This window comes from Etheostoma cragini, chromosome 11 (assembly GCF_013103735.1).
Source record: "Etheostoma cragini isolate CJK2018 chromosome 11, CSU_Ecrag_1.0, whole genome shotgun sequence".
NCBI lineage: Eukaryota > Metazoa > Chordata > Actinopteri > Perciformes > Percidae > Etheostoma > Etheostoma cragini.
In genome coordinates, this window is record NC_048417.1 from 16698992 (window position 1) to 16711244 (window position 12253).

Below are 12253 nucleotides of genomic sequence, written 5' to 3' on the forward strand. Positions count from 1 at the left end.
CCCCCACACACACACACACACACACACACACACACACACACACACACACACACACACACACACACACACACACATACCACCTAGTCTGTGACCCAGCCAAAAAAGAAACCTCAACCACACCCCTCCACAACCTTCTTTCACACTTTGACCTCACAAATGTGGCACTGAACCGAATTATAGATCACACGATCACACAGAAATTATCCTTTCCTTGTCCCAATATCTTATTACCATTTCAATCCACATATACCTATATACATACCTACAGTACACACAGTACATACCTACATACAAACCTACATACTGTACATTCCAGAAAAATTGATTTGAAAAAGGGCTCCATTTATCCCAATGACATTTTTAATTTGTCATTATCATTTCACAATTAAATCATCATCATCAGGCCTTCATTCTCTACAAAACAAGTCATATATCACTGAAAAAAAAATTATATAACATTGGAGAAATCAGAACAAATATTAGTGAAATAGTCATCATAATTTGTACAGCACAAAATAAAAATAAAAATCACTTTCCACTTAAATTACACAGCTTAAACATTCTGTTTTGCTCCTCGATCATTTTAAATCTCCCAACCTTAATAGCAAGAGGAAGAAAACCAGTTTTCAAGTGTGACAATAAAGAAACACCTAATAAACAAGACATAACATTTGATATAGGGCCGAACCTTTGTTTGTTATTGCATGTCCTTAATTTTGAATTTGGCAAGCAACAATGAGAAACGTAATTTTTGTAAGTTTTCTAATTGCAAACTTGCCTCTAGACACATTTTAAACTTCTGCAATCAATAAATTGGAAGACAATTGAACACTGTCACTACATAATATATATACAGTAATTACTGCTAAATGACATTTTTTTTCTGGAAATTATGAGTATTTAGCAATTTACCAGTTAATTTTAAACTGATCTTCTTTCTTGTAAAAATCTGGGTATTTTTCTGTGAAAATCAGTAGAAGCCACCATGGCACAAACCTCACTAAATAAAAGGCTCATGTCCTAACTTTGTGCCAAGTGCTTACCCCGACTGGGCAGCTGTCAACTTTTCTGTTCATCGCCATTGCACCATGAAATTCCTCACACCACATCAGTGACACCCAGCGGAGCTTATCTTCTAATATCTTGCTTAACCTGAGTGTGTGTCTTTGTGTGTGTAGGACAGAGGATATCCCTCTGAAGATCCTTGCCCACAACAGCCTGGTAGGCCGGCTGATTGGGAAGGAGGGCCGCAACCTGAAGAAGATTGAGGAGGAGACAGGGACCAAGATAACCATCTCCTCGTAAGTCGCTTCTCCTGCCTTCCTCTTTCACACACACCCAAGGCGCTTTGCAGAGATGCTACTAGCCATACTAGCTTTTTCAAGAACACACACACACACACACACACACACACACAAACACACACACACACACACACACACACACACACACACTGATGTGAATGCTTGTGGCATTGTGGAACAGCAGCCATTTTGACTGTATATATCTAGATATATAGATCTATATCGATATCTATATATATATATATATATATATATATATATATATATATATATATATATATATATATATATATATATATATATATATATATATATATATAAATATATATATGTATTCATATATACACCTTTCTACAGCTGTGCTCAATCATTTAATTTATTTAATAATAGTTTGGCCTTTCATCATGCAGTTTCACTTAACTGAGTTGTTAGGGAACAAATGTGACGCCTTGCTTACCGCATCTTTACTCCATAACATGATATTAAAGAGGCGGTGATTTCACCCCATTTAGCGGGGCATGCTCACCAACGTTGGTTCATTCAAGGCTAATGAATTGCTCTGTCTCTGTGAACTCTGAGGACATAATAAGCCTTGAGAAAGAGACAGAGATGACGAGAGAGACAAAGAGAGAAGAAAAGGATCCTTTTGAAAGGAGGAAAACGGTACATTCAATATTGATGGTTATGTCAGTGTTTTGTAAAAAAGTGAGACAACTTTTAAGGCAAAGGAGTTTTTACTCAAACGTATTCTTAACTGTGGTTTAATTTAACACCGATTGAGCTGGTTTTGCACAAAATTATGAGATGAAGCTATGTATCTTTTTGCATTGTTTAACACTAATCCTTCTGCACTACAGTTTTTCCTCTCATATGAATAAGCAAGGATAGATCCATTTTGTCTGTAGACACACATGTCATTCTGCTGATATGTTCACATCCTGACCTTGAGATGGACAAAGAGTTGTGAGTGAGTTGTATGTTATATTTTGTGTCTCAGGAGGATCTTTGTCGAGTTTGAAAAGAAAACAACCCTGAGGATGTCTTCAAGTTTAGTTTGGGACAGGAGACTACAAGTCTGCATTGCAAACTAGGGGCATGGAGTTCAAAAGATGTAGGTGTTACCCGGGTAGAAAGGATCCAGCGCTGCGTTCAATTTATATCGGATGACCGTAATTACAGTACAAATTTTCAACCTGTAAATTGTGGTCCCGTGAACATCCAAGTTAATTACGACTTGTAATGCTCAAAAAATTCTGAATGCTCTGATGACGATGTGGTTTAAATGAGGCATATTGAAACCAGTGTTTTTGGAGCTCATCCCACACTAGGGAACTTACACTAGCTTCAGTTTACATCGTTCCTTTTTTTTAATCTGTGTTTTCTTCTGTGTCCTCCAACTTTATGAAAATGCAGCACTAAATTGGTTGTTAGCAGAGCAAGAAATTGCAATTTCAGTTTTTGATGGTGATGACTAATCCTTCAACAACACTTAAAGGAACACGTCAACTTATATATCCCCCCTTGATACATACCCTTCTCATCTCCGTTAACTATACAAATCACAACATCTAAATGACAACATGTTGGCCTTATTTTGTCACTAATTGGGAGCAGTAGCTAGTTGGAACCAGTTACCTGTAGGATCTTTGCTAAGCTAAGCTAATGCTGGGGGCATCAGACAGAGTTACAGCATGCACAGAGATGAGAAGGGTATTTATCGACTTGTCGAACTCTGGGGGATACGGTGAACAAGTTAAAGTCCCAATAAGTCGGTGTGTTCCTTTAAGTTAGAAGTTAGATAGATAGGAATGCAATTAAAATCAGCTTAGTCATGTCCACCTTATAACAAAATAGTGAGCAGAAAGTGAGTGTTTTTGTTCTCTCCATTTGTGGTTGCAAAACTTGCACATACTTATTTATGGGTGTGTGTGTGTATATCTCCCTTGCAGGTTACAAGACTTAACCATTTACAACCCTGAGAGGACCATCACTGTGAAGGGCAGCTTGGAGGCGTGTTGTAAAGCCGAGGTGGAGATCATGAAGAAATTGAGGGAAGCCTACGAGAATGACATTGCTGCTATAAACGTAAGCCAAGCTTAAAAGTTACCATCTGCAGGCCTCTCGAATGTTCAATGTCCGTGTGTGTGTTTGGGTGTGTAAGAGATCTCAGGTTGACTCACAAATACTGACAGGTGAACAACGGAGAGGGAGGGATGATATATAGCAGTGTGATATCACCTCCCCTTTCAGTAAATGTTATCACCAGCATTAGTATCACCCGTTTTCTGTCTGCTTGGTAAATGGATCACAGTAAACAATCGCTGAATAGCTCATCAGTGAGTGTTTACGCATGTCTAAGTATGTGTGTGTGTCTGTGTGGGTGTGTGTGTGTGTGTGTGTGTGTGTGTGTGTGTGTGTGCGTGCCTGTTCCACGCTCCTCTGACTCACAGTCACTTCCCCGCTGTGTGTGTCTGTGTTCCTGCTGTAACACACTCCGTTTCCCAGCATCCATAGGCCGCTCTCTCACCCAGCTCCTCTTTCACATTGCCCCGATGACATCATCAGTGCTGTAGCCGGCCAGAGAGGTCAACCTCATTGGAAGAGAGTTAGCAATGATACCACACGCTGCATACTCCTTATTATATAGAGATGATTACTGATGGAGTATATTTACTGTGTTGATGGTCTTTATGATGAACAGCAGTCATATAGAATAATATCCCAGTAGCCTATCTTTCACATGAGCTGCCGATATTGGCTTAGAAAAAGCCATCAAGAAGTATCACGCCGCATGCGGTTAAATTGTACTGGCTGGTGAGAGCAGATCCAGCACCTGTCAAGCTGAGCGTCGCCTCCACAGTAAGCGGTGAGGGCCATCTAGCGTGACTCTGTGGATATTACACAAAGCTTTCTTGGAACAAGGAAGTAAAAGAAGGCCATGTGTCTCTTCATGGGCCACAAAACAGAACAGCTGACTTGACTTTGAAGGAGAAATATTTTTGTCATGCCAGGACAACAGCAGACAACCTTGTTTTTAGCATTTCTCAGATGGTCCTGTTGGTCTTTAAATGGTTTAATTGTCTCCACCTATTTTAAAGAAACACCTAATTCTTCATTTTATCTGAAATATTCAAAATCACCAAATTTGGAGATACAAGTTTGTTTGTTTTCTTCACCTTCATTTTTACAGGTAAGTCATTAAAAACAGGTTTTTTATTTACAATGGTGGCCTGACAAATAGCAAATCCACGAAAGGGAAGGACTAGAAAATAAATAAATTAGAAAACGTATAAATAGAATGAAACGTAGAAATTACGTAAAATACAATTACAGTTTTCACTGAAAATTAAAGCAAAACATGAGTAGAAGCAACACTTTATTGTGATGGATGGGTTTATATAATGGAGTTAGCAGTAGTAAAGGAACATTTCACACAACAAACAACTTACTATTATTATTTCCTATTTTTTCATCATTAATTAATCTGCTGAATATTTCCTCAATCAGTTGGTTAAAGGTGCCCTGCCAAACGTATTTCATTACTTTGTGGTAATGTCTGAAGTTCTTTCATGGACTCTGTCACAGTTATTGTGGAAAAAATGCCTTGGTTACCTTGTTTCAAGACATTCTAGCATGGTATAGAAAGCCTGCAAGAAAACACAGCTTGATTTGTGCCAGTTCTCATTAATATTCTACGAGCTAAGCTGCTTGACTCTAATTGGCTAACAGCTAGCCAATAAGAGCCTGGCTATCAGTATCCTTTACCCAGTACAACTGGGCGAGCTCCTGAATAGTAGGCAATATGATGTCAAACCAGCTCTTGTAATTGGCCTGATTTCTCCGCCTATTTTTTTTCAGTGGCTAGAGCTGACACAGGAGGTAGCAATTCATTTTGACATTCACAACATAACACAAACACATATGGACCAAACATATTTTAAAAAATGCAAGCAGACAAGGTTTTGTGTGGCGGGGCACCTTTAATAATTTCATATGAGTGAGTGCAAGTTCACATCTTCAAATTAATTGTTTTTTCCGAACAACATTTAAAATATCAAATCTATTGAATTTTGTATGACAGAAAACAAACAAAATCAGCAAATGCTTATATCTAAGAAACTGGAATCAGAGAATGTTTGCTATTTTTGCTTGATGAATGGCTTAAAAGATTATTCAATTATCAGGACTATTCCTGTCTACTTGTCTCAGCACAACATAACTTTTGCAGCACAAATTCAGTGTTTTTATCTTAAACAATTTTTAATCAATTCACTAATTTGTCATTTGTATTTTCTTTTAGCTTTTATTAGCAGTAGATTGTCTATGCTGTGTGTAGAAATATTTTTTTCTTACTGTAAACTGCAAGTCAACAAATCAGCCACACATTGATCTCACTGTGGCCAAATCCTGATGTTCCTCTGTGTAAAATCAGCATCCTCTTGCCGCAGGAAACACAACTCTTGGATACCTGTTTAAACTGGTTTGCCCCTCAGCATATTAGAATGCTTTTCTGTGAAAATTGGTCTAAAACACATAAATAATTATCCTTAATTAAATCCTAAGGTATTGTCCTCCTCTCTTTGTCTTCTTCTGCACAGCAACAGGCCAACCTGATCCCAGGCTTGAACCTTAACGCTCTGGGAATCTTCTCCTCTGGTCTGCCGGTGCTGCCCCCTGCTGCAGGACCATGTGGTTCAGTGCCCCCTGCGGCACCAGCAGGATACAACCCATTCTTAGTGAGTATGCTCTTTTTTAACCTATGTACACAGCCGTAAAAGGGGGTGAAAAAAGATTTAAAAAATGTTTCTTTACCGCTGTTGGTTTTACCCACCGCTAAAGCACTTTTTTTGATTAACAAAACAAAGAAACAACACAATGTTGACTCAGGTCTTCCTTCATGATGTTGTACACAGTTTTAAACAGCCAGAATTCCCCCATCTTCTCCAGAGATGAGTCAGTTCGTCTGTAAAACAAAGTCTCCACTCATTGCCTGACGAGGTCAAGCCAAAGTGGTGTGAGGCAGTGTGCGAGAATGTATTTGCGTGCTTAGTAGTCAAGAAAGTTTGTGTGATTCACTGTGAGTTTATGCCCTGAAATTCCTCCTAATAAGAGTTTGAGTTGAGTATGTGCATGAGTCTGTAAGTGTGTGTGTGTGTGTGTGTGTGTGTGTGTGTGTGTGTGTGTGTGTGTGTGTGTGTGTGTGTGTGTGTGTGTGCCATCTGATCGGTCTGCTTGTCACTTCACTTTCAGAGTCACTCTTCACATCTCAGTGGCCTGTACGGGGTTCCTCCAGCAAGTGCCGTCACTCACCAGCACTCAGTATGTTCCCTGAAATCTGCACTACGGTCAATGTTGCCTTGGTGATCGGAGACCTTGACCACTAATTTATTGTTAAAGCTAGAAAAATATTTTGTTTTTGCTTATGAAAAACCTCAAGTTTAGGATGTGGCCGTTTTCTAAGCTGCCTGTCTTATGCTATACATGGGAGGGACTGTCACAGTATAAAGATAAATAGGGCTAATGGACGGGGAGACATAAATAAGAGACCACGACAACCTTTCACTATGTTGAACAGTGAATCTGGCGTTCCGGTGTACCGTTACCCAGTCACCAGAACACCACAAATATTTCTGGAAGGAGACTTTTTTGCCCTTTATGAGCCACAGTTGTCCTGTGGCTCATAAAGAATTCACTCTATAAACCTCGAGTACGTGAGTGTTACCATGCTGAGAAAAACAAAAACATAGGACAACTATCGGCCCTAATAGGAAATATTTCGTTCAGACTTAACCAGAGCGGGATGTTTTCCCAAAGAGAAAACCCACAAAAAGAGAGCTCAATTTAGCTTTATGCATGTAGTGTCATCGTTGTTAATATACCATGTTTAAAATATATTGTTGTCTCTTTTTTCAGCAACAGGCTCCAGAACAGGAGGTTGTCTACCTCTTTATTCCAACTCAGGCAGTCGGGGCCTTGATCGGCAAGAAGGGCCAGCACATCAAACAACTCGCCCACTTTGCTGGAGCTTCCATCAAGGTGGGTTTGTCAGCATCAATAGAGCACTGACTTCAAATAGGAGAGTAGGGAGGGGAAAGAGGTGGTCAAACCGTCTCTGAGCAATGTGCATCACATTCTTTGAAGCTTCACAATAAGCTTTAAGGTGAAGTTAACAAGTAGACAGTCAGTGCTGGCTGAGTCAGCAGCATGTCATGGACCACAGCTGAGGGTGTTAGTTAATTATGGTCAAAACAAGGAGATGACTATTGAGCTTAGCATTTCAGAAATCCCCTCAAGCTCCATCTGGAGTGGTGAGACAGATGGTCAATGAATTCTCATAACGTAATCTTAAACTATTTATTTGTAGCAATTTTTAGATTTTTCAGATGATTCAGTGAATTCAGAGCAAGATGACCAGCTTTTGGACACATATTGTCCTTATTTATCTTCAAAACCTGTGTTTGTGTTTGTGTGTTTGTGTGTGTGTGTGTGTGTGTGTGTGTGTGTGTGTGTGTGTGTGTGTGTGTGTGTGTGTGTGTGTGTGTGTGTGTGTGTCAGATTGCCCCAGCTGACACCCCAGATGTTACTGAGAGGATGGTTATCATTACTGGAACACCAGAGGCCCAGTTTAAGGTAAAAACACAATGACTGCTTAATTTTGTGAGGATAAAATTGTTACTTTAAGTTATTATTTAATTTGTCCTATATTAAAGTAAACAGCCGTGAATCATTGTGTGTCCCCCATTTTCCCCAGTCTCTCCTTGCCTCATTCCCTCCTCTGTATTCCAGGCCCAAGGTCGGATATTTGGAAAGCTGAAAGAGGAGAACTTCTTCTCAGCGAAGGAGGAGGTCAAACTGGAGACGCACATCAAGGTTCCCTCAACTGCAGCTGGCAGGGTTATCGGTAAAGGCGGCAAGACGGTGAGTTGATGCCTGAACTTAACTGATTTATGGGTATGAAAAAAACAGTTGCACATAAGCATCGCATAGCACCTGGTTTGCTTGGTTTCATTACAGTGTTATGTTTTGTAAGTGGGGTTAGAGTTGAAATTCAAGGCAAGACTCTTTTTTTCTAGGTAAATGAGCTGCAGAACCTTACGAGTGCTGAGGTCATCGTACCGAGGGACCAAACTCCAGATGAGAAAGATGAGGTCTTTGTGAAAATCACCGGGCATTTCTTTGCCAGCCAGGTATGCAGAACAAGGTTTAAGGCCCTGCAAAGTAACACGGTTTGTCAGTCATTTGGCTTAATTAGTTTGCTGGTCTCAAATATATGTACTAAAAGAATGGCTCCATTTACAAATAAAGTGCAAAAGGCACCCGGATGATGTAATCTACAACACACAGGAATGCAAATGCTCTTCAATACGGATGATGCTCAAGAATATGAGTTTAGCTTGAACATTTCACAACAATTCTTATTTTAGCAGCTATGTGCGGTGTAACCACAAAACATGTGAAACATGTTGTTCCTCAACTGTCTGTAATATCATATAACATTATGTGCTAAATCTGCATACTTTGGTCTGCCCAGTTTTAATTCCAGTTGTCACTGTAACTTTGTGTGCACCAGTTGGAATTAATAGTTGGATGACACTTTAAATTCATTGAGAGCTCATTATTTGTTTTGTTTGCTGAGTCATGGGGCAGATACAGAAATAATATTCACTTTCAATAACATTGAGAGACAGGGGATTTGGGCTGTGTTCATGTAGTGATAGAATAAAAAATAATACATTTCACGTGAACGCCCGAAAGTTAACATTGCGATATAGGGTGTACCTTGGTAGAGGCCTGCGCTCTCCAAGTGCCCTTCTACTTTTACTTTTATTCGTTTTACATCATTCACATAGATATATTAATACAATTGACGGGCGGATAATTGCAGGAAAAAAACATACAATTCATCCACCCCTCTTAATACTTGTAATAGAAACTTGACAGTTATCTGCACATTAACAGGGTTTCTTCATTTCATTTCATTTTTTTTTATTTATCTCAAACAATCAATAATGTTGCAAGACAAAACCAAATTTTAAAACCAAAAAATAAAACGTAACCAAACAGAAATTACCAAAATTATATATATATATTCAGGTTTTACAATTAACAATAACTAACAACAATACAACAAAAACAATAATGATTTCTTTAATCTATTATTTAACTGAATGATATTACGGCTTTGTTTGATGTCATTGTTCGGTCCATTTCATAAGGTCACCCCACAAACTGAAACACACATGCTTCTATTTTTAGATGATATATGTGTGATTTATTATTCTATCTGCTCGTTTTTTGCAAAGCGCAAATCCTTTGCAAGTTGCTTTTGAAGGTATTTCCCCAAGCTTCCACACAATATAACATAAATGGTAACATGAGTGTGCAGTACAGAGTATGTATAGTATTTTGGTTCAAGATGTATGTAGTTTTGCTCAATATACCAATACTCCTGGCCATCTACATGCACATATATGTGGCTTCCAGCAGAGTTTATGTACAACACCTAGAATAATTATTTTCATAAACTCTGTCAATTGTTTCATTATCAATTCCTAATTTAACATCTGTATTAATAGTTTGATTTCCAAACATCTTGAATTTAGTTTTGTCCAAGCTTAAAGATAACTTATTTGAATCAAACCAGAGTTTCAATTTATTCCTTTCATTACTAACCATATCCAGTCTCTGCTGCAAGTTATCCCTACAACCAAAAATATTTGTGTCATCTGCAAAAAACAGAAAATATTTACTGGAGACAAATCTTTAGAAGTTTTCTTATTGCATTTATTTACAATCTCTTTAATTTCCCTGCCTTCTACTGTTCCCAAAAAACAATGAATATGGGTTATTTTTCACATGGTCCATCGCAGAGTAATTTGTCCTTTCATATTTTTGGCCAGATTAGCAATCTGTCAACCACTTCATTCATATTTGTCCACATTTTCTCATTATCATTGAAGTTTTCCAGATAGTTAAATTTGTTAAGTCCTTTTGTTATAATGGTGATTATTGTATTCCATGTACCTTTAAGGTTATCTATGTTATTCTGTAGTAATTTATTATAATAAACCTTTTACTAACCCTAATTATGCTAGTCAATTAGTTTCTATAGTTCTTTTATTTTAACTCTGATTTTTGCGTTCGTATTTTATGAAATTCCTTTAAATGCTGTTCTTTTTTAAAGGCATTTTGAATTCTTTGGACATCCAGGGTGTTTCTGAATATTTGCTTTTATTAAAATATTGTTTTAGATACATTTTACATGTAGGGTTTAACTAAATCGATTTACATAAGAGGATTTTAATGGGATTTTCTTTCACATTTTTCAACATTGTGCTGGTCCTTCCTTTTACATTGGTCCCCTATTTTCACATGCACACATTGTAACTTATCAATTAACACCCCGTCCTGCATGTGATGTCTCTCCCACAGACTGCACAGAGGAAGATCCGGGAGATTATTCAGCAGGTCAAACAGCAGGAACAGAAACACCAGCAGGGCGCTGCTGTGTCACCGCACTACTCCAAGTGACCAGCGGGGTGGCTCCAGCAGGCTCCAGCCAATGAATGTAGCCCTCCCAAATGGACAGAGACCTACCCAGACAAAAGGCCAAGGCCAAGGGGGACATGCAGGGCAGACCAGCAGCACCGGGATCAAAACCAAAGAACTTCACGAGGGGGGAAACAAGTGAGAGCCAAAGGCTGAGGGCATTGTGTGCACTGCCAGCCCTGTGAGAGCAGATAGAGTGGTAGAAACCATACTGATATAATATAACAAAAAAGACCAAAAAAAATCTACGAGAAAGGTGGAAATGTCAGAGAATTTGGGAACTGTTGTCTTTACAGTTAAAAAAGTTAACAGGAATTAGTATGTTGCCCTGCATAACGTTATCTCTTTAGTTGGATTAACATAGGCCTAACAAACTGATAAAGCAACTGTTTTAACACAAGTGTAAACGAGGCATTGTGATTGATATTTTGGGTTAAACGAGAGTGAGTGACAATGAACACCTTCTCTCTCAAGAGTTTAAGATTTTCAGATTGCAAGATTAAATATCATTAGCAGTATTAACACAGAGTAGAAAAGTATATAGATACACACTGACAGTATGCACTGTTATTTTTCTATTGAAATGACAGTAGGCTACAGTGTGGTGTAGCTTTTAATGTTTGAGTGTTCCAGAGATTGATTGGGCTGTAACAGCCACAAAAGTTTCCCTTATTTGTTCACATTATAGGCCACTGAAATCAAAAAGAAAACCCCCTATAAGTAAATATGGTGAATGGTTCTGAGTCTTTGTAACAAGCCTGTGTGTGTGCCAATGCAAAAGATAACGTCCCTTTGAAATGTCTCTCAACATTCATTTAATGCTTCACTTCTTTTTTGCGCTTATTTTTTGCTTCACTTTCTCATCACTTTCTCTCATCTGGCATGTGTTTTTTTAAATAGGATAAAAATATTTGTTAGTCAAGAAATACTTTTTCCCCCATTTGATAACATTGAACTGACTGCCGCTTTCACTCAACAGAGATTAAATGCATCAGAGGAATGTACACCAGTAAACTGGTATCACTCTCCCATACTGTACTGTAGACTATATCTACATCCATGCTTTTTGTCCTGATATAAGACAGAATCTACAGGTATATGTCTCAACAGACATTCTTGGCGATCAGAGCAAACAAATTGGTGAACCTTTGCTTGTTAACAGGTGACCAGTCATTTTGAATGTGCACCGCCACACGCTTGGCCTTATCAGGACATCTCAAGGGTCAGAAAGGGGATGTGAGTTTAAGGGAGGGTGGGGTGGGAGGGTGCAGACTCATGGTGTGTGGAGTGGCAGTGAGTACAAGTTTTAGGGTTAGAGGGTGGAGGGGGGTTGGGGTAAGGGGGTTTATGGGGAGACACTGTATGACCTGTGGTACACACACAACTGCAAACGTGACCGC

The 12253-nt window shown here is 38.7% G+C and overlaps 1 protein-coding gene across 3 annotated transcripts in view; it reads left to right on the plus strand.

The window, feature by feature from the left end:
• Positions 1-11933, plus strand: part of igf2bp2a (insulin-like growth factor 2 mRNA binding protein 2a) — a 47408-nt gene extending 35475 nt beyond the window's left edge. For all 3 annotated transcript variants that reach the window (XM_034886559.1, XM_034886560.1, XM_034886561.1), the window contains 9 exons: positions 1179-1301; positions 3254-3389; positions 5903-6040; positions 6555-6623; positions 7218-7340; positions 7860-7934; positions 8091-8222; positions 8378-8491; positions 10737-11933. In XM_034886559.1, the coding sequence (XP_034742450.1) occupies positions 1179-1301; positions 3254-3389; positions 5903-6040; positions 6555-6623; positions 7218-7340; positions 7860-7934; positions 8091-8222; positions 8378-8491; positions 10737-10835 (1009 nt within the window). In that variant the 3' untranslated portion in view covers positions 10836-11933. The remainder of the gene's footprint in view (positions 1-1178; positions 1302-3253; positions 3390-5902; positions 6041-6554; positions 6624-7217; positions 7341-7859; positions 7935-8090; positions 8223-8377; positions 8492-10736) is intronic.
• Positions 11934-12253: the final 320 nt, after the last annotated feature.